Source organism: Grus americana, chromosome 1 (genome assembly GCF_028858705.1).
Source record: "Grus americana isolate bGruAme1 chromosome 1, bGruAme1.mat, whole genome shotgun sequence".
NCBI classification, from domain to species: Eukaryota; Metazoa; Chordata; class Aves; order Gruiformes; family Gruidae; genus Grus; species Grus americana.
The window spans coordinates 13,396,277-13,420,140 of NC_072852.1; the positions used below are offsets into that span (position 1 = coordinate 13,396,277).

The 23,864-nt window shown below is 39.1% G+C and overlaps 1 protein-coding gene across 6 annotated transcripts in view; it reads left to right on the top strand.

Annotated features, from left to right (window-relative positions):
* The window catches only part of MAGI2 (membrane associated guanylate kinase, WW and PDZ domain containing 2), a 776,571-nt gene that overhangs the window by 626,541 nt on the left and 126,166 nt on the right, over positions 1-23,864 (top strand). For all 6 annotated transcript variants that reach the window (XM_054828768.1, XM_054828739.1, XM_054828749.1 and 3 more), the window contains exon 9: positions 1,158-1,340. In XM_054828768.1, the coding sequence (XP_054684743.1) occupies positions 1,158-1,340 (183 nt within the window). The remainder of the gene's footprint in view (positions 1-1,157; positions 1,341-23,864) is intronic.

The following is a 23,864-nucleotide window of genomic DNA, read 5'->3' on the forward strand; positions in this document are numbered from 1 at the left end:
ATAAATTCTGTTCTTGGGAATGTACAACTGTCTCCTGAGCACCCAAGGTTGGCAACACTGAAATAATTAATTGTACTTTCTCTAAATTACCATTAATTGATGTTTGGTATGTTTCTAAGCTAGCTCATCTAGCAAGCATCAATTAAGTTAAAAGCCTCAAGCACTGTGTTATAGGAGTTTACAAGAATACAGCCTCTTGGTAACGTAAAAATTAATGTGCTTAAAATGAGCTGTATAAGCAGCAAACAGTATTGGTAGACGAATAAACTTTAACGTAAGGTTATAGCCAGAGAATGAGGCTTGTTCTCCTTTGTGACAGTAGAAAGCTCCTCATCAACCTTACCTAGACCCAAATTCGCCCACCTGCGCCCCGCTCCCAAGAGGTCCCGCAGTGTGAATGACCTGTCCCAGTGCCGGCGCGACCCCGCCGGGACGCGCGGGCTGCACGGTATGTCCTCCGCTGCCGGCCAGCCCAGCCCCACCGCTGCGGGAGAAAGGAGAGCAGTTGAAGTCACAACCTTTGCACCTTCCTCCCACCCTTCCTCACCAAGCGCAGCACGGGAGAGAGGCACGGGGACCCCCCGCCACCCACACTGCACACCGAGGCACGCGGAGAGGGGACGCAAAGGTTGCACAGCAGTTATGTGTGTCACTTGTTGGATGCCAAAACCCCACGTGTTTGGAGAGAAAAGCTCACCTAATATTTAGCACTGCTTGTTAACAAATGAATAAGATATTCAGGGGATGGATATTTTCCTTATTGCGGTTGGGAGGGAAATTATGGAGAAGGTATCACTTTGTAGACAAAGCTGAATTTACAGGTTAGGAAAGAGGTTTTAAAATTACCTCACAGATCATTTTTATTGTTGTAATTATTTTAGCTACACAATATCCACTTCTAAATGTATTCCTAATATGAAAGAATATTTATAACTCCACACTTATGGCTGATCTGCCATAGATAAGAAATACATTTTAAGCTTTGTATTAATGCAAGAAATCACAAATAATTTTTTTTCCTGGAATGCCTGCTCTCTTTATTTCCATGGTTTTCATACACTGTCACCTGCTGTCAGCCAATATTGCTATCTGCTGTCCCCACTGTGTTGTGACTAGATCAGAACTTTTGTCTTTCTTGTTTGTGTTGACTGATGTAGAAAAACCACTCTTCACCCGTGATGCATCACAGCTGAAGGGGACTTTCCTCAGCACAACTCTTAAGAAAAGCAACATGGGTTTTGGATTTACCATCATTGGTGGGGATGAGCCAGATGAGTTTCTCCAGGTGAAGAGTGTAATTCCTGATGGGCCTGCAGCACAAGATGGGAAAATGGAAACAGGTAATTAAGATGGTTCCTCTGTTGTTTTATATGGGAAGTAGAATGACATAGATTTCTGAGTCTCACTCTCTCCATGAATGCATACGTTTTTCCATATGACTTTCTGTGTTAATGTGTAAAACAGCTGCTCTATAAGAAAAGATAAGCTTCTCAGATAAAACTTTATTGTAATTTTTCTTTCTAATAATGCCAAGTAGCTTAATTTTCTCATTTCACAATATTTTAAGGGAGAAAAGATCTCTGCATTCTCCTACATAAAAATGGGATATGATGTTCTTTGGTGTATAGGCTGTTTACTCAAGGGGAGTCTGTGCATGGAAAGGGAGACAGGCAGAGAGAGTACAGACTACTAAGTGCAAATTTATTTCTTTAGGAAGGATGATTTTGCAAAATAATCAAAGTCGAGTCTGATCCAACATTGCTCTCATTAGAACCATCAAAACAAGAGTTTTCAGTGTGGCATATGGGCACGTAGGCATCTGTGGCCTACTAAGAAAGAATCTGTGAAAACTAACTAAATGAAAGAAGCTTCCTCTGAAGAGATTTAAAGCTGCTTTTAAGATCTGGACCACTACTGGAAATATTTTCATGTCCACAGATTGATAAAGATTGCAAACCACTGTCTTAAACGTTTGCAGGGTCACATCAGGTCTATGTATGGATGAGACATTTTTGGAGGAAGATGAACTCAGTTTCCAAGCCAGCTATCATCTCCTGTAGAAGACAATCAGAGAATAATAGAATCATTTCATTTGGTAGGGACCTCCAGTCACCAACCTCCTGCTCAGATCAGGGCTAACTTCATGGTTGGTTCAGGTTGCTCAGGGCTTCATCCATGGGACTTCAGAAAATTTTATAGGACAGAGATCCCCCCTCTGTGGGCTCCTGTCCCAATACTTAGCCACTCTCATGGTGAAGATTTTTGTTATTTAGATCCAATTGGAATTTTCACTGGTGCAGCTGGTTACCAGTGACTGCAGCCCTGTGTGTGTTTGTGCAGCCCTGTCGCGGTGTACCGTCTTTCCCCAGCAGTACTTGTTCCTCAGATAGCAGTCAGGCTGCATATTGGTACTGGGACATGTGCATAATTTTTTCTTCCATTTCTCACCAAGACTTTATAGAAGAAATGCTACTTTGGGATTTATGTTTTCTCTGCAGAAAACCAAGTTCATGGTGGCCAGAGTCACTGTGAAGACAATTTCCTAGCCTGTGACAGATCACTGTGGACAGACCACAGCAGCAGAGCAGGATCCTTTTAGTGTGTGACAGTACAGGAGGCAGACACATAAACACACGCAGGCAGAAATAACGTGGGTGGAATAGTCCCAAGTGATTCTTCTCGAAATTTCCTTTCATCCTTCTTTTATTGTAGCAAAGGAATGATCTGGACTATCGTAGGTTGGAATAAATCACCCTGAACTCTAGTTTATTCGGTAGGACTCTCCAGGACTTTGCAAGTAGGAAGTGTGAAGGTTGTGAAAAACATTATTTAAAAAAAAAAAACCAAAAACCACAATTTGCCTCGTCTTATACTACAGCTGGCATGATGTTTCTGATGGCAAATAGATAAACAGATAATTTATATAAAGAAGTAAAATGTAAGAAAAAAGTAGAAAATTTTTGGCATTAGTGTTATAACAAAATTAGTCTAACAGCTTTTTAATTCTCAGTTCTTGTTGCCATTTTAACTTAATGCAATTTGGTTCCCAAAGGCAAAATTAAATTAGCTGATTAAGTGAACAAAGGGTACAACAGACTTCCTGAAGTTCAGGAGATTTTAGTAACATGAACTTCATTTTTCCTAATATTTTCATATTACCTAATACACTGCATAAGAAATTTTCCTTGTTTGTCATGGTTTAGCATTCTCAGATCCAGCACTCAAACATAGTTACTTGCTAATCCTTCTGAAGTGTGGGCTGGTTATTGGTGAACTTGTTCGTATGGAGTTCTTTTCTGTGGAAAAGAGAGTATCCTTGCAACTTACTTAAATTTTCATGTTGAAATCGATTAGAGATGCCATAATACTATCGATGGTGATTATTGTAGTCATGGATTGTGATGAGAATATATAGGAAAAATGGGCTTTGAAATGCATAGAAATAACGTTGATTTTTTTTCTAAGGTAATTAGTTCAACTATATTAAGAATGCAAGACAGAAATGTACATTCGAATATATAATCACTCTATAATTACGTGAGCCAGATATGTACAAAATTACATCTCAGAATAAACTCTGGCCTCAAATGTCTTCATTTTTCAGAAGAGTGACAGAGTTCTGATGTAAAGTAATTGGAGAATCTCAGGCTAATGATTGCGACATCTAACAAATATTCTATGAATATTTGAAGTGATTTCTAAATATGATAATGGTAAGCTGAAAAAAGATATTTAAGGTCAGAATATTTATAAAAAAGTACTGTTCAGCAAAGTGCTTTTATTTCCTAATAGCCAATCATTTTCACTTCTTGAAGTAGGATTTCTCTCCCTATTCAGCCATTTTACAGTCTAATCAACTGGAGATATGAAAGCCTCCCAGGTTCCATCAATAGCATTTTGTTCATAAAGCTGTTAAAATATTATGTTTTGAAACTATTTGAAATTACATATGTGCCTTTTGTTTGTTAGGTAGGCATCACTGGATGATGAATAGAGCTTTTAAAATAGATCTTATTTATTCTTTTGACATGAACTGTGTGTCGTTGTGCAATTTATGTGCACTCCAGCTATGATCACAGTCATAGGAGGCTTTGATAAATGATGAAAATATCATATTGTGGCAGTAGGGCACCATAGTAGAAAGCTTGAGGACAATGGCACTATGATCTGTGAAGCCACCTGAGTGTAAGGGATAACCACAGGTGCTGGAGCCTTTGCCTTGCAAGGCTGATACTCTTTTTTGGCCGTGCGGTAAACAAAATCCTAGTGTTTCAGACCTTCATCAGATATGGAGAAAAAAAGAAGAAAATGCACCATCTCCTTCATCTTACCTGATCTTGGCCACAGGCTGAAGACACCAATGCTGTACTTTATCCTAATTGTTAAAGAAACAAGCTCATAGAAAACTAATATTCTAACTTTGGTCTACTTCTCCACCTAAAATTTAATTTAGGGGTCAGATACAAATGCTATTGAAAGAGAAGAGTGAATCTATGTAAGATGTTATTGTCACCCTTTAACATGATCACAACACAGGTGATCAAATGATGATTTCAAAATGAAACAATTTTGGATTTCATCCCTTGGAACATGGAAGTAGCTGCCTGAGAGTGACGTGGCACTGCTGTGATGCTATGAAACAATTAAAGCAGTGAGGCAAACTGAGTGCACTGAGATGCAACAAGAGATATCTGAGGTCCTGGTGATCTAACACCACCAATCAGTGCCCCGCACTGGGCACTAAGAGGTAGCTATAATTGTCCCAGACCCACAACAAACCTCACAAGCAGACTCAGAGGAACCACATCTCTTGTGGATTAGTCAAAACCAGCCAAAAGTACATTCCTGATCCCATTTGCCAGATGTTTCAGAATTCCTAAGGGTTATTATGCCCTCGTGTAAATCTAGCATCTGTGAGCTAATGGCTGTTAATAATACTGCAAATGCCTTTCTAGGACATGTTTTAGCATTTGGAGCTCAATCAAGCTGCTGGATATGAACATTACACTCCACAGCATCTCTGTCTACTTCAGGACAGCCTAGGAGCTGATACCACATTCTTTCCTGAGAGGTTACATTGCTTTGTCTTGTCTGAAGCCTCACGCTGCCGATAGAAAACTGTCTGCATTTAAGAGGCCCCTGTATCCCATTAAAATGCTGAGGGAACGTCACTGCTAAAAGACTGCATCTACATGAAAAGATTTTTATACAGTGAGTGATTTTGAATGACTGCTGTTCTAAGGCAAACAAAGATTTAGGCCTGCGGCTGACTCAGATAAAAGTTCAAGCTGCAAAGGCAAAAACTTTCCTACAATTCTCAAGGTTATTCAATGGACTACATTAACTGAAACACTCCCACATAATCAAGCTCGAGGAAGCTTCTCTGCACATTTCAGAAAGTTCCAGTTCCTTTAGAGAAAGTTTCCAGGAAACAGCTCAAAGACATGGTGCACAAGTGGTTAATTGAGTCTGCTGATGACCCTTCTGACTGATAAATAGCTATGGTCATTGCAGGTTGAACTTTCCAGAAATGTATATACATCTGTGATGAATTGTCATAGCTCAACAGTGTGAATCAAGAAATGGGAAACATGCTCTTTCATTTCACCAGCCAAGCATACACTTGGCCAGCTCCAAGATGCTAAATCATCTGTAAACAATGCAGACTTGGGCTTTTTTAGATGCTCTTCTCTCAGGAATGGTGGTTTCACTATATTAGTTAGTCTATTCTGGAGATAAAAATTCATAAATGTAAGATAAGGTTCAGCTAACAGATATAGATTTCTACAAGACAGATGTCTACACCTACCATATGAGTAGACATCTACCACTTCTACATGGCTGTATTAAGATGAAGGCTAGAGACTAAAGATCTAGAGTCTAGCGATCAGTCCCACATCTACCACCCAGAATTTCTACTGCACCTCAGAGATCTCCAAAGGGAATGAGCCAGCTGTTAGAAATACTGGAAGGAGCGACCCATGGCCTTGCTGCTATCTGTGGCCCTACTGTCAAGACCCATAACAATCTTCTACACATGATGAATTTTTCGAGAATCTGAGGTTAGTCTAAATGCAGGCAAATTGGAGAGACTACACATTTGTTGATCCACGGAGTCATAAATGTTGCTATTCACTTGAATAAAAGCAAAACTAAAGCTGTTATCGGGTCACAATGTCACTGAGCTTAGGGAATAATTATCTACTCATCATTCGTGTATATTTTTTGCACAGTAAGACTAATATCTCACAACCTCTGTAAAATGGAGAGTACTCAAGACAGAATGACTTAAGGACATCTGCAAAAGGATACATTTTTGCAATTTCAAACAGATCCTTAGTTCTGTTCCCTGATTGTCCATTATCAGTTCAGTTGAAGAAACTGTTATGTCACCTAACGTCAGATCAGATGAAATGCAAGCTGTCCATCTTCAGCAACACCAGAAAAGGTGATCTATATATATTGTAGCAAGGTGGATGTTGGTCTTTCCTGTCTGTAACAAGTGATAGGATGAGAGGAAATGGCCTCAAGTTGCGCCAGGGGAGGATTAGATTGGATATCAGGAATAATTTCATCACAAAAAGGGTTGTCAATCAATAGAACAGGCTGCCCAGGGAAGTGGTTGGGTCACAATCCCTGGAGCTATTTAAAAGACGTGTAGATGTGGTGCTTAGGGACATGGTTTAGTGGTGAACTTGGCAGTGCTACGTGAATGGTTGGACTTGATGATCTTAAAGGTTTTTTCCAGCCTAAATGATTCTATGATTCTATATATGCACAAGGAATGCCTTCAATCCAAAGAAACAAATATGTTAAAATTAAAAAAATAAAAATTAAAAAAATGTTTTGGCAGTCATCTGGGAACATGAATGCTATCAGAATATCACTAAAGGACTCAGTGTATTGTGACCACACACCGCTGTACCTATCTTCTTTTTCAAACAGGTCATGTCTTTCTCACATGCTGTCAGTCAAGATCCATCTGACAATATTCTCTTTTACAATATTCCCTCCCCCGGTAGCCAACTGTTTGCCACAGTTGTCATCTCAAGAGGCTCATTGAGAAGGAGCTCAGTGTAGAACTGGTCACACACATATGTAGGACTCCATTTCCAGAAGCTGGCTGAAATTGAGTTAGCTCACCTGCCTGACACCACCTCATCCAGTGGCACCAGGAAGACTGGCCTCCAAAAATTAAGACATGGCATTAGGAACATGAGAAATTGTGCTGCTGAGGAAGGAGTATCTTTTCATTATCCTTATGCACCTTCAGGCTAAAACACGCTTTTAATATATACCAAGGCCTCATCAAGTGTCAGTCTTGCAGCTGCAAACTCATGCCATGTGTCAGGTCTGTGAGAGTGGAGCAGCATGCTTAAAACCAGCATGTGTTATCAGCCTCCCTTAACATCCTTGCTTTGTTTGGAAGCTAGGATGTTTCATCTGAACAGGCAGTGGTCTTTTGTCTCCCCATTTCAGTCTAGCTAAGACCGAAGATTTCTCTCTCTCTCTCTCCAGAAGTTATTAATCCCATGGAGTTAAGAGAAGGAAAATTAATAGTTTGTAAAGTAACTAACAGCAATAACAAACAGTTGTCAGTTAAAGAGTAAAACCTCAACCTGGTTTTCTAAAACCAGTCTTCTTTCATTTCACAATTTAATTTGGCTTTACAAGGAGAGGAGATTGAGAGGGCATTGAGACTGGAACTGCAATGTGAATGCTGTGGTCTTTACACCCCACATGAGGATGCAGATAATAGATGCCCTGCTGGTTCTTAGCTGAGATGAATGGACATCTAGGGGCTGCACTTCACTTTTTTTTTTCCTTTGCACAGTATACAGCATCCCACATTTAATCCACTTTTTACTTCTCACCATAAAAGCTTGCCTATGTCATTTAACTAATGCCAAAACTGTTCAAGAGGTATATAGGTAAAATCAACCCTGACTTTTGAGAATCTTCCCAAGGTAGACTGATGCAATGCTGCTAGTCCTCACAATTTTATCCTGAATCACTAGGTAGCCAGAATTCTTTAAAGATAATTAAATTCTCTTATTATTTTTAAAGTGAATAAATGTGAATCTTAGCTTAAATTTTACAAGATAAAAGTTTCTATTCCCCTAGTTGCAGAGGAAATCTCTAAAGTATGACCACATTATATTTAAGAGGTTTCAAACAGGAAGTAAAGAAAAAAATGCCAATTTTCCTGTTTATTTGATATCATGTATTCAGACTGTCACTTTAGCTGGGGGAAGGGATATGACTTGTAGTTTTGAATGCCTGATGTTGACACTAAAAATAATACTTGCATTTTGGGAATATTAATAGCAATAAGAACTTGGTAGCAGATAGATATTCTTTTTCAATCCCCCTTTCTTTCAAATTTTAAAGTAGGCAGAAGATAGCACTTAGGTTGTGAGAAATTTTTAGTACTTGTGCTATTTTTTCTAATATTAATTTTCCATTCTATTTTTTGTGTTTCTGTTGCTTTCATGTAAAATGAACTTGCTACAGTGGTCACAGTCATACCTGTAAATTTCTTCTTACATTAACCAAAGACCTGGGAAAAGTGTCCACTTCTGTCACAAAATTACTGAATTCCAATCTCCATGAGGTTCCTATTTTAGTGTTTTCTTCATATTTTTATTCTTTTGGTACTCACTAGATTGTTAGGTACTCATTGAATGATAACCAGGACAGAGATGAGCCTAGACTAAAAAAAATGTATCCATATTTTGTGTACCGCACCCTGTTACTGTCTACATCTGAGGTCTTTGTGTGCATCTTGTCAGATTTCTTTGGTTGGCTGGTGTGGTATTCGATAGCCTTGTGTTCTCCCTGAGGTGCAGAAAATCCATATGTCACTATCTGTTCTGCCTGATACGGAGTTAGAGCTTGAGTCCATGTTGCCTATCTATCAGGCTACTGAGCATTCATTAAGCACTGCATACAAATCTCTCCTATTAAATTCATTCCACTTTGCATAAATATTCCTCGAGGTACGAAGAGAGCTATTGATTCTTTTTAGCCCTGTCATTTGGCTATTCCCTTGAAGTCTTCAATTAAAATTTTTTATACAAACTGGAAGAGCAATTACAGCAGAGCATCTAACTTGGATTTCAAAACACTTCTGAAAATGGACAGTATGTTCTTTAAGTCACAGGAATAATTAAAAAAAAATTCTTAGGAACTTCTTGTCTTCATTTCACATGCTGTCTAACTTCATGAGATGATGCTGGTTTTGCATTACTAGTACAGATGGCACTCAGTGCTCTTTGACTCCATATCTTGGTTTTTAGCCCTGAAGGTTGCCATAATTTAGTAATTTTGGGAATCTTCTATCTCAAGCTTTAGGCTTAGTACCTTAATTTGAGGTGGTTCAAAGCATTACATAGATCCCCAAGTATGGTGTCAATAGGGAGGAAAAGGTTGTCTCCAGCGGACAAGTGAGACTACCAACATTTGGGGTGCAATTCTGTTGCATAAACATAGGTGTCCACTGCCATTCAAAGTGCCAGAGATCCCACCTAGCCGCCCCCTACCCTTCCAGGCAGCAGTCTCCTCTATGTCCTGTGTCGTACCTGCAAGTCCCATATGAACACCTCAAATGCCCAAGGCTGTTCTAAATGACATTAGACGCCTACTTAAACAACCACATTCCTCCTTTAATGCCTTAAGAGGAGTATGTTAATAGATTCCTTTGTTTTTCCTTATCATCTATTACAGCAAGCAGTGATTGATTCATTAGTGTAATAAAAACACTTTTCTGACAATTTTAAGGATATTTGTTTCCCCTAGCTTAATTCAAACCTCACACTTGTGGTTTCATGAACACTTAAAGGAAATGGTAAAAACCTTTTTAAACTTAATAGCCTTAATTTTCTCTCATTTAACCATTCACACAACAACAGTATAAGAAGTCTGATGGTTGAGTTCAGCCGTATACTGATGATTACAAATTCATTTTCGTCTCAAGCGCTTATAATATTTTGGTTCCGATATTATTGGTGTCCATAAAGTATATACCAATATTAGGATTGGATAATATATGTAACTTGTTTTCTTTCCTATAGTGACTCTTCTTCAAAAGACTGATTTTTTTCAAGTCCTGATAATACACAGAAATGCAGCAGGAATCTGAACAGAATAGCAATCTTTCATTTTGCTTTGATAAAATCCATATTTATACACAGGAGACAACTCATAGTATGCATGGTTTATAGCACTTATTTCATTTTGAAAGGAATTCACATTTCTTGACACTATATTTTGACATGTGTATCAGTCCTAAGAATGACACTATCTGCTTGCTACTTGAAACAGTAAAATGTAAATAGGTGAAATTCTGGATTATGTAAGTGTGCCGCATAGTTTTCTGCGGGAGAAAGTGTATAAGCAGATCTGCTTATACGTGGTAAGATAATTCTAATGGCTAAGCCATTAGAGCAACTCTTCCAGCACTCACTACAGAAAGTTGAACGTGTTTGGTTAGAGATGGCTGAGGTCTGAACGTGACCAGCCATGCCAGATTCCACGCGTACAGCACTTACTTTTTATCCAACTGTTTCACCTTTGACCAGATTTTCACTGCGGTTATGGTTTTATTTGACCTAAAGGTGAAGCAATTTGATGGGAAGAGAGGACATAATGCAGCTACAGTCTGTGATAATATAAACAAACCTGTCTCTTATGGACGACTGGAACACAAACCATACACACAAATCACACACACTCTGTTTAACCTAAGCTGCCAGTCTAGGTCTCCGTAACAAGAGTGAACGCGGCTCTTCTGGTGCTCAAAGGTGCCGTGTCTTTAACAGAGAATGAGATCATACAGAAATCAAGAAACACGGTAAAGTAAAATATAAAAGAGTAAAGGTGAAAAAGCTGAGAGAGTATTTGGAACACAAACTATTCAAGTATGTGCAGCCTCACTTTCTATTAATTCAAGGTCTGATGCCATGGAAAACATGCCCACGAAGGCCAAAAGCATAGACAAGGATACTAAAACTACATATTGCAGTGTGCAAAATACAAAGGCAGAAGAAATGTTAAATGATTTTTTTCTGCCTACGATAACATACTCATACGCTTTTACCCCATTTTACAGTTCCTATTGTCGTACACAAACCAGGTGTGTATGACAAGTCTTGGAAGCCCATAAACACATTCTTTGATCTCATCTCCATCACACAAAATCTGCAGATGTTTAGCATAGGCCAGAAGATGATAAATGTATTTTCGTAATCCTCACATTTATTAGGACATTTTTCTAAGTTTTGCAAGTTGCCAGATGAGTAAGCAGTGTGCAATGAACTCAGCGGCTGCCAAAAACGCTGTAGTTGCAGAAATAACTTTTCTCCTCTCAAATGTAATTAACATCTCTCTTGCATGATTTGGCTATTTGTATGAACAGACAAAAATATCATTGAAAATAATAGTCATCATCTTCTCATGTACTATTTCACTCAATAAATAATCGTATCTTATTTCTTAACATGAAGAATGATCTGAGAGGGGGGAAAGAGCTTTTTTCTATATAAAGAGATGACAAGGAAAGTGGGAACTTCATATTGGACTACTGAAATTCAAATCTAGAACTGTACTTTTCAAGGTCAGCCATGCCACCTTTGAATTTCTTTTAATTTTGTTGGTTTGGCATATAGGGCATTGTTATACCATTCAATTAGCAAAACAAAGAGTAAACATTTAGGTGATTTTCAGGGGTTTTTTCATTTTGTTTAAAAAATTAAATAGATTAAGAATGCATAATCACCTCTGCCTCCACATTCATGCAACCAAATACAATCTATATTAAAATCTGAGAATTCAGAAATTCAGCTTTTAGTTTGCCTTTATTGTTTGAGAACAAATTTTAAAGCTAAAATTTAAAGAAAATTTTAAACCCTTTGAAAATTTAATAATAAATTAAGTAATGAATTTTAAGATACAATTTCTGCTGTATATTTAGAATGGGAATATCTTTCTTGACAGTTAGCAAATATTTTATTTGAACAAATTAGTTAACATCCCTATACCTGAATTTCCCCATCCAAAAGGAGAAATAGTAATTTTAGAAGTTTGTAAAGTCCAATAATTATTGCAGTTGGCAACTCCCAGCATAACTACTATAAATGTTAGTGAAGAGAAGCCTAATGGAGTTCAGCTTAAGATATTTAGGCCAAATACCATATATGTCCAATTGTGCGGTATACATTAAAACAGAAATCTGTGCTCAATCACACGTAGATCAATTTTTTGTCAGTGCTCTGAGTTTCTCCTATGATGCATGGTATAAAATAAAAATATCCAGAGTTGCATTAGAGATGAAGAAACATTTCCAGGCATATAAATCATATTCCAGGAGCTTTGTGAACCTTTAACTAATGGGGGTTACAGAGACATTTCAGGCAATTTTGTTATGACTTCACTTCTAAAGCATCTTTCAGTGCCTACTGCCAGAATCAGGATATTAGCGGGGATGCACCTCTCATCTGACCCTCTTTAGCTTTCACATCGCCTTTGTAAGAAGAGCAAAGTTTATTCCAGCACTTATGCAACTGCCTTTTTGTAATTGATGATTCTGACATTTTTTAAAATGGCTTGTTTGTTTAAAAACCTGTAATGAAAATGTCTCAATAACATAAGGAGCACTTTTCAAACCAGTAGGTGGGCATAAAGTTAATTCTGATGAAAAGTGAGAAGCCCCTGGAAAATTTCATCCAGCCTTTGCTGTCTCTGCCCCACAAAAGTCTTCTCCCCTCCAGCAGTCACATAAGTGCAATTATTGATTCTGAGTCAGTGAATGGAGATGGAGCTCGAGATGCAATGCTGCTACCGTCTGCTCTGAGCATGCAGCAGCAGGGAGCTGCCCGGGCAGCACTCACTTCTGCCCATCTCCTCGTTCAGTAGAGACCACAGGAGAGCAGTGCCGTGGTGGCAGAGCCAGGCTCCCCTAAACACCGCTCCTCCATATGCCCAGATAAGCGAGGACTGCGTACAGGAGCCAGACAAAATCTTGGTGACTGGAGCTCGGGAGTTTTGCCGGGTCTCGGCCATCGGTCTCAGGGTGTGACTGGGGGTGGGGAGGGGAGAAGAGGGTCCCATCTCCAGAGGCTGGGTGCAGGATGGGGAGAAAACTGACTGGACTAGGATTTGCTGGAGCTGAAGATATGAGATTTTTTTTTTTCTTCTGCAGGGAGGCAGGGAGAAAAGGCAGTAATTTTATGCTCAGAGAGGGCTGGAGAGTGGGTGTTTATATGCATGTGTGTGCGTGTGGAAGGAGGCAGGAGTGGGGAGGGCAAGGTACTAAAGAAAAGAAGAGAAGAAGCTCTGTGAGAAAGGTCTGAGAGCAGTGATGTGAGTATAGATCTTTTTAAAACTGGCACTTTCACTCCTTTTGATGTATTGCTTTCTTGTTCAGCTCCTAATGAAAGTAAATTAAAATTCTTTGTATTCAACTAATTTCTTCTGCATTAAAATCAGCATCATTGTACGCCGTATTTACTGAGACTTTCTTTGCCATACTGAACGTCACCTGTGGTACTCCTGACGAGAAGTCAGATAATGTTGGTCACATCTTCTTTTCTTGATAGGTCTGTTCCTTGACAATTTATTCATAGGCTAGTAGTGAGTCATGAAGCATGCTGGGTTATCCTGCTACTCTGTTATTCATGATTTTTTCTACTCCACCTGTATGTACACAAAATAAAAAGTCTCAATAAGCAAAGACTATCAGCGGTTGATGATTATTGGCCTGAAATCACGCCTTTGAATCCTGCAAACCCATCAGCTCTGCAGAAGCTGACAGGGATGAGCTGGGGGTGTCTGTAACACGGTGAAGGACTGAAAGAGCACAGGAAAAATTGGTGGCTTTGCACTGGAGCAATTCAGAGAAAGCAGGAAGCAGAAAGAGGTGGGAAACTGGAAAAGAGGAAATTAAGGTAGTAATGAGAACCTGACAGTGCTTTCATGTCTTGTAAGGGAGAGGTGCAGGTTACAATTTAATAGAAACATCATAGCGATTGTATGGGAATGAAAGACATGCTAGACGTGCAGGGCAGCATTAATCATACCACCCTCACTAGTGTGTTACTAGGATTATTCCCCTGATATTGGCCGGAGCATCAGGCAGGGTTCCTGGTACCCATCTTGTTCAATGGAGCCTGGTTGGTTTTCTCCCACTGAAACCTCTACAAAAGTCCGTGCGCCACAACCTGCCTGGTGGGCTCAGACAGGTTGTCCTCAGGCAACTTGAGAGGAAGGCATCCAGCCACAGCTCAGACACTGCCTCCCGCTAAACCTCACCACAGAATCACAGACTGGTAGTCTGATCTCTCTGGAGATCATCTAGTCCTGCTAGAGCAGGATCACCTAGAGCAGGTTGCACAGGATGGCATCCAGGCGGTTTTGAATCTCTCCAGAGAAGGAGACTCCACAACCTCTCTGGGCAGCCTGTCCCAGTGCTCGGTCACCCTTGTCACCAGCACCAGAAATCACCCTTGTATTTAACCTTGTTTGATTAATAGATGGGTTTGGGGGTAGGTTCCTCTGTAAAATTCCACATGCAATTCATACAAGGCTGCAGTGCTGCACATTGTACCAAAACATTTACCACATTTATGTGTTCATACTTTTTAGAATGTAGCCTTATTTTAAGGGGGTTTTGTTCTAACATAGACAAGAGAAGTTAAAAATACTATCAGTTTACCTCTGGTTGTTTTCCAGACAGGTCAGAATGACAGCATCATTACTCAGACTTCAAAAAATCTTTCTGTTTTCTTGGTAGATTGTTTTCAGCGATCTGTTTAGTCTGTCTTATTCCAATTATTTTCTGTATATCAGTATATTTTTTAGGCCAAACTTGATTGCATCAAAAGGAAATGCAGTGCAGTATTACATAAGAGATTCATGTGCTTCTAGTGCAGTTCCTACTCATTTAAAAAATAGTTGTGAATTGTTAGGAGAAATAAGGATAGTAATAAGAATTGCACCCGAACAATTGTTTATGTCAAAAATGCTAATCCATCCTAGGTGCCAAGCTGATGGATTTTTATTTTAAACTGTATAGTCTTGTAAATACTGTCTTTCGGTAGTCTGTTCAGTTCTGAATGCAGGATTGTGATATTTTAAACATTTCATTTGCTACAAGAATAATGAATTCTGCTTTGCTTGAGCATAATTTATGTAACTTCAAGTCAACTGGAAGTAATAGTTTTCCAAAAATGTTGGCAAACTTTTTAATTTTTTTTTTAAAGTTCCAACTGAAAATAATATTATCTTAAGAAAATTCAGTAAGGAAACAAAACTATGTTTCTAATTTTTAGCGTTTTTTTAATTGAACTATTCCAGCAAAATTGCCACAAACTGGCAATTTTTTTTCTAGCTAACCCTAACCTAGAAAAAAATTCTCAAAAAACACATTCTTCGTATAACCTCATTTTACCAGCTATGTCTTAACTTTCTATTTGCTAAAGCTCCTAATGATGAGAATTTTCTTAATGTTTGTAAAGCAACGTGCATGTTTGTAGTGTATGTATAGGCACAGATATAGTGATGCAGCATTACCGATGCTCCAGCAGTGACACCCGTATCAGTGCTCCCCGAGGCCACACAGCACCCCAGGTCTTTTTACAGCAATGTCCAATGCAACCATTTTCAAAGATCGGAGTTTCACACGAGTCATCCAATTCTATGTCAGATTTCCAAATATAGCATACTTTTTCTAATCACAGTCTGTTAGAGATAATACATTATAAAACAATGGTATGGATGTTACGTGTAGTACAGGTATCTGGATGCATCTAAAAGTGCTAAATAGATAGTAATATAGCATTGGTTATAATACTAATAGCAGGTGTTGAATGTGTATGATGAAGTGCTTTTATATGTGTATGTCTGTGGGTAGGTGTGCTGAAGGTGTATCTTTGTAAAAACATACATGTACGTGTGTGAATATGTATACATTTATATATATTAAAAAACCATAACATTTAGTCCATTTCAGAAAAAATATGCAGTTGTTTCTAGGAACTAGGGGAGGTAGATTAACTATAATATTATTTCATCATATCAAATATTCTTACAGATATATCACTGAGGGGCTCCATACCATGGAGCAGTCACTTTTACAGTGATCAGCCTGGTCCCAGGGATGTGGATTTTGACTTTCCCCCATAAAAATATATCCACATGTAGCGGTTAGCCTCATTTTACATGTGTGTGTTAGAATTAGGAGCTAATTTTCTCCCAGTATGAATTCTGTGTTGAACGTGCTTTATCTTGGGTTGACAGAAAAAGGCAGGCTTTCCCTGATTTGGGTCTTCTACCCAACTGCAGGAGTGGCACTGGCCATAGCAATCAACAACACGTCCTCCCTCTCTCTCTTCTTCTCTCTCTCTCACACACACAAGTGGAACGCAGCTGAGGGGAAGAGCAAGACCAAGTACAGGAAAAATGAGGGAATGGAGCACAGACCCTAAACCAAAGGATAAAATATAAAGCGTAGTCTCAATAAAGACTGTATCAACATGGTTTTGCACACTGCAAATGCATCAAATGCATGCAGACAGTCTTTAATCTACCATTTTCCCAATATGAAAGTTTTCTTTTTAGACATAGATATCATAAGAGAGACTTGAAACAATCCCTCTCTGGGATTGGAAGGGGAAAGTCGGTGTGTTCAGTCAGTGCCCGAGAGCCTTCCTGTGGCCGTGACAGCAGCCCTATCCAGCTGACAAGCAGAGTGGTGCATAATACTTTGTACAGTACAAGTGAATCCACTTTGACAGACTTCAGCAAGACTTTTCCTCTTTCTTGCAGTGGCAGCAAGTTCTTCTCCCAAATCTTAGAAATGACATGAGCTACCATGACTTCTTTGCGACCTCTGTTTGCATCTTGCAATAACAGTTTGTAGAGACAGGCTATATATTGAACCTACTCCTTCAGAGTAATTTAAATTTCTCATGCACTGTAGCCTTACTATTATATTGCTATCAGTGATGGAATTAGATGTTCTTTTAAATCCTGATTTAGCTGAAAAAGAAAATCACATTAAGCTCATATAATTTTTAGTCCTTTTTCTTTCACCTCTTTACATTTCAGTCAATTTGATGCAACAGTATGAATTTGCTATTAGATGAAGGCACACCTTGTATTTTTGTGTTTGAATTAGGCAGCGTATCTGCTTTTTAATTTGGGAGAGTGAGGGATTTGAGGAAATTGCAGAATGCTCACATAACTATTTTCTCTTTTAATAGCAACAGCTTTTAATCTCTTTCACGTCTTGTTGGTATCTGAGCACATCTGGGTCTTACTTAGGTATTCAAAATCTTTGTTATGCCTTGAGAGCATCCTTCCCAAATGGATTCTATTTGTGCAAGTGAAAAAGAAGAATATATTATCAGTCATCTTAAGCAGTCCTGCTTTTGCACATTCCCTTTAACGACACGAAAATAACCATACAGACAAGTACTCATTCTACTTCTCTTCATAGCTGGGGGGAGGGAGAGAATCCTTCGGTAAAAGAAATGTAGAGAGTGAGTAAGAACCAAGTTGGGAAAACATTTAATTATAATCCAAGTAGAACCTGACTAGACTCCAGTGGAGAAGAAACACATCTGTTATGTGCAAACAGTTCTTCCATGTGCGTGCAGAAGACTTGCAATGGGACCTAAACCTCATCTTTGACATTACTCATTTTAATGATGGTATCATTTTTGGAATGCCAGGACAGAGTCGTTAATAGGTTTGGGGAATGTGCTCTTTGTAACAGTACCTACTCGCAGGCAAAGACTGTGCAAATACAGAAATGCCTTTCAGCTTCCCTGGCCAGCACGTGGCATGGTGGGCAGATACCAGAGGGATTTACCCTGCATTTTCTCCACACCGTTATGTTTCTCCCTCCATTGCTGCTAGTATTTGCTTTTTTCTCTATTTCCATGTCACTTAAATGGCATTATCAGTTCCACTATTCCCAGCCCTCTTGTACTAGGCTGGCTTCGAGGGATCTCTGGTGCTACAGAGCTCTTTCTGATAGCAACAGCCTAAAGCTGGACATACGAGGTAGATGGTGTCAGGTCTATCAGAGCAAAGGCTATCCCGTGTCTTCAAGCCCAAGTGAACACAGCTGTAGGAAAATGTGCCGCCTATGGTTATCAGCAACACTCCACCAGAGAAACATCTATGCTTGCTGTGACATAAATTCAGGATTGCCTCAGAATCCAAAACACGCTCTCCAGTTTTTACACTAGATGGACCACTGATTCTCCTTCTAAATCACTACTGGTTTTGAAGCTGGGTGAAGCTATATGAATAAGTGTGAAAATATGCATACCTCTGTTTTCCAAAAGTACCTTTTAGATGAGTTCTACTAGGATCACATTATGGTATTCAGCATTTAACCTGCAGGTCATTGCAATAAATCCTGGAGGACAGTGAAGTCTGAGAAAGAAAATAGATATGCTCACTGCAAATTCCAAAGTTAGTGTCCTCTCTTTTTATGGTCTTTATCATATAACAACATAAAAGAACATTGAGAAGCATTTCACATTAGTTATCCCTAGCATATGAAGTAATTCATAGAAGTAGTGTTAGTAATTGTACTATAGTGACATTAACAGCATGGTGTCAGACTTTATCATTGCATAAACCTCCTCCGCTGTCCCCAGTTAATCAGAATACTCATTGCCATGAGAATGTTAGCAGTGCTTTTACCATAGGTCTCTCATGTGGGATAATAATATACATATTTTTGGAATTATAGTTAAAAGACTGGATAGTTTCATTCTCAGGGGAAATAAATTGATAGAACTCTTCAGAATTCATTTTCTTCACAGTGTTTAACTATAATTCCAGTTATTTATTAACCTTGAAGATCCAGTCTTGACAGTGTTTCAGTGGCAGTTTACAGTATTCCAGGTTCACTAGACATTAAATACATTGATTGATTGGTTCATCTTTATGTATGTAAAATCTGTCAAGGCTAAACAGTTTTGGGATTCCTTGCTGAGAAAAGCTAAAAGGCTGCCAGTTTGGAAATGCTGTGATTCATTTTTCTAAATATTAACTGGGAACATAATATATAAAATTTCACTAGTATAAAATAAGAAAAAATAATTACAAAGTATAATTATAATAACATTTAGTACATTGTTTTCAATTATTATAAAAGCAAAATACACTAAGTCAAACAAACACTGAATTCATTCTCCCAGCCATGCTTAACTTTGCTGGTAGGACAATATTATTTATAGTGATGTCTCCCTTGTTAGTGTCAGCAGCCCCAGATTTGGTTTGAGTGATTCATAAAGACAATTTTGGGTTTCTTTTCAGGAACCTGTATCTTCTTGATTATATTAAATGCAGAAACAATTAAAACAGAAAAGGAGCCCTGCTGTCATTTTTGTACCTAGGGTTGTTTGGGCTTTTTTAGTTTAACCTTAGGTGAGTTTCTTCTGATTGTAATCCCCACTGGAATTAATGACTCTGTCATTTCACTGTATTTCTAAAAAACACTCATATATACAGTTGATACCTTACTGTGTGGGGGGTTTTTTGTCTGGAAATTGCTTTCTGGCAGGGCATGTATGTGAGCATTGTGTGCACGCAAGCTTGAAAAATTAATAATTTCATACTTGAACTAAGAAGCGAAAAGAACACAAGTAGTTTTAATACAAATTGTCATCCATTTTTAAAACATTATTTTTTGGAGCAGGATTCACCAATAGACTCTAGGCTTTTTGTGCCTCCCTGAAGCAGGGCAGGGCTCGCTCTTAGAGATGCAGCCAGTTAGGATATTTTTAAAGACAAGGAAGAGCAAAGCACCCAGCGTACATCAGTTTCCTTTCTGCTTTCTATGGCACTCTGCTGCTGGCATTCACATCCCAAATTCCTCCTGTTCCTTCCGTCCCTGTATCCCACAGCACACACACTCGTCCGTTGCTCATCCATAGTTATCTCCTGTCTCTAACTTGCTGCATCCCTGCACACATCGTACTTTCACCCTTCTTCATGCACTTCTCATGCAGCAGGTAGTTCTTAGAAGGAAGTTTCTGAAACGGCTGTCCCATTTCCCACCATTTTCCCAGACTTACCAAATAAGGGTAAGCTGTGCATAAAATACACTTGAGAGAGATTTTCCATGAATTGTCTTCTGTCATTATGGCTACTGTCTTCAATTGGATGAGAGTCTACAACTTGCTCTCAATTTTTTATGGACATAGAATCATAGAATCATAGAATGGTTTGGGTTGGAAGGGACCTCAAAGATCATCTAGTTCCAACCCCCCTGCCATGGGCAGGGACACCCTCCACTAGACCAGGTTGCCCAAAGCCCCATCCAACCTGGCCTTGAACACTTCCAGGGAGGGGGCATCCACAGCTTCTCTGGGCAACCTGTTGCAGTGCCTCACCACCCTCACAGTAAAGAATTTCTTCCTAAAATCTAATCTAAATCGACCCTCCTTCAGCTCAAGGCCATTACCTCTCATCCTATCACTCCATGCCCTTGTAAGCAGTCCCTCTCCAGCTTTCCTGTAGGCCCCTTCAGGTACTGGAAGACTGCTATTAGGTCTCCCCAAAACCTTCTCCTCTCCAGGCTGTCCTCATAGGAGAGGTGCTCCAGCCCTCTGATCAGCTTTGTGGCCTCCTCTGGACTCACTCCAACAGCTCCATGTCTGTCTTGTACTGGGGACCCCATATCTGGATGCAGTACTCCAGGTGGGATCTCAGGAGAGTAGAGTAGAGGGGCAGAATCCCCTCCCTCAAGCTGCTGGTCGCACTTCTTGTGATGAACCCCAGGATACGGTTGGCTGAGAAGCAATGCACTTTCAGGAGAGATGGTACCACCTATTTTGTCAGGAGCAGGATAGAAAATATTGTATGGAAGCAAATGAAAATAAGTGGTATCCTTTTGAGAAAAAATTAGATATAATGATCATTTTGGGAAGGTTTTTTTAACTACAAGCCACCCATGGGATGATTCACAGTGAGAACATTAGGAGATGGCAGGCATACTGTGAGACTGCTTTTTCAGTCCGAACAAATAGTCTGATGCAAGATCCCAGTCATTCATGATAACCCATTTTAATTTACTTTTATTCATTAGCTAATTAACAAACTAATAAATTCAAGCATCCATAAAATTAATTCTTTTCTAACGAGGAAGATATGGTGTGTTCTCATACACAGCAGAGGATTAATGCCCTTATATATATAAAATCTAAGATTTCACTATTGAGCAGTAATTGATGTATTCATAACACAGCTTAGTTTGTTGCAAGTGTTAGGATCCAAGCACTAAGCTGAACCCCTACATTGCACTGGAAAACGATAGAGTATTTACCCTGCAGCGGTGTTATTATTGTTCAAATATTTACTGCAGTGGAAATGAAGTCACAACAAAGTTGTGACTCCTCAGTGCTATAAACCTTACAAGCACACAGCAAATTCTCATCTCTCTCTCAGAAAGCTTACAAACCAAACCAGAAAACAGAGAAGGTGAATGAGACATACAAGGAGGCAGAATAGCTAGTGGGAGATTGGATAATCATCATCAAAGGAGAATGTGATTCTTAGCCATGCAGCTGTAAGGGTGAAAAGTGACCTTTTCCTAACAGCTATAAGGCTGGAGTTTCCTGTGTGTTACAAAGCAGTCTTAAAGAAGGGCCTCAATGGGACCTTCGTTAATGATTTTGCCTCCTTCATCTCACCAAAAAATTATTATGCAAGCTAAATTTTGTAGTTTAGACTCAGTGTAGTATTCAGGAATGGGCTAGAAAAGAAAACATAAATTATTCAATGGTGAAGGTGTTAATTTGTTTTGCAAAGAATAAAAATATATTGTCCTTGAAAATGAGTGCTTGGCAGTGAAAGAGGCTCTAGAGATATTAAGATAACATTTGCTTGGAAAGAAGGTCAGTTTGATAATACATTACCCTCTATTAACCTGGAAAAATACAGTAAAACCTGAGAGAACCAAAAGGACCTCCACTATTTCTCTTTGCCATACAATTTTAAAGCAAGTAATATATTTATACATGCCCGAAAAACTCTTGAGTAGATCTTTTGGTACAGAAATTATGTGAGAAGCTCTCTGAAGTAGAGGTAACTTTTATGTTGATGATTTTACTATCAAAAAACAATAAAATAGAGGTAATGCATAAGATAAGCATGTATCAACCCAAAGGTTCAACAGCCTTTATAAAACTTTTAGGTAGAAAATGACTCATATATTAGCCATATATTTGTATGAGATATTTGATAATGAATTGGTAATCAAAGATGACTCTAAATGCACTGAGGCATTTATACGTAGTAGACTATTAGTAAAAATCCACTTATTTAACTGGAAATTATTTCACTGTTTTGATACATTTAAATTCTGCTTGATACAAATATAATGCTTCCTGTCTTTAATATTGCATAAATGCATTAACCTGAAGTAATCCAGACTTCTTTCGAAGTATCCATCTCTATCTCTGAAAGGTGCTGACCTCGTAAATCCTGTTGACTGCTTTCAAGATACAGCAAGATTTCAGGATTTATATATATGTACAAATATGAATGCACACAGAGATATTCCGAGTTTCTGGTTTGGCAAGACAGTAGAAGCTCTGATAACTAGGATGAGGCAGTGAATGAGCACACAGTTTATTACAACTGGCAGAATTAAGGACACAAGGTGTTTAGCCAGAATCAGATTCTTCAGCATGAAGTTAGGGAGTGAAGTTAGGAACATTATAGTGTTAACAGCAGCGTCTGGGACGCCAGTAATTGTAAACATTTGTCATGGGCAACATTTGGACGTATATTATTATTGTAATAGATTGAACTTGCTAAACCACACATCATAGCAACACCTTCAGATTTGGTGCCGGGTGTTTGGCTCCACATCCATGGTTTGGCTCTGAAGTAAGCACGCTCATTTTCAGAGGTGCTGAGTGCTGGCAGCTCCCGTTGAGCTCAGTCTGCAGAGCATGGACCTGAGCAATGAATACACAAAACTCTGCAAAGCAAAGCTTTTAACCTTAGCTTTAAATTAAGTTAGTGACCTGACCAATAGTGAAATCAGATTTGCACTGGTCTCAGAGAGTCAGCTGCTGAAGGTAGGCACCTGGATGAGCACTCTTTCTGAGTGTAGCAAGAAAAAAAGTATTGATCAAACAATGTTGAAATTCATGATCGCAGTAAATAGATAACAGAATTATAAAACTGCCCCAGTTCTAGCAGTAATACCCACTTCAGTTACAGGGAATGTCCTCAGAAACCCTAAAACCTCTAAAATCAAAATGAACTTTCAAGTTGTACCTCTATAGGTTTAAAATGGAGAGTAATCCTACTCATGTCTTTGCATATGTTTTTTAAGTGTCCAACTACCTGCTGTTGCTTTCACTAAGTACTACTTTAGTATGTGACTAGTTATTGCTTGTCCTCGTGGTGCCAGCATTACTCAAAGAAAAAAACCTCCATTAACCATTTCAGTTCACAAGTAAAACGTGACCACCTATTACTAAAAATTCCTGGTTACATATATAATTCAACATATAACGACATTTGCCTTTCTGCTGCAGCCTCTTTGTGAATGCTCCATCTAGTTCCTCACCTCATTCATCTCCCTCGTTCCTTCCCAGCAGTTTACGTCAAGAATTAGCAGTTGCAATGGTGTGCGTCGACAATGGTGCTGAAAACGTCTTCCACCGGGGACAGGTGGCACATTGCCAGGCTTCCCAGGCGGGGACAGCAGCTGCTTGGTATTTACATCGTGCTTTGCCATACCCTTATGCCTTTAGGCTGGCGGGAGGCTGGCTGGGCTACTTTCCTCCTCCTGAGAGCCGTTACCTAGATAAATGCGATGCTCTGTGTAC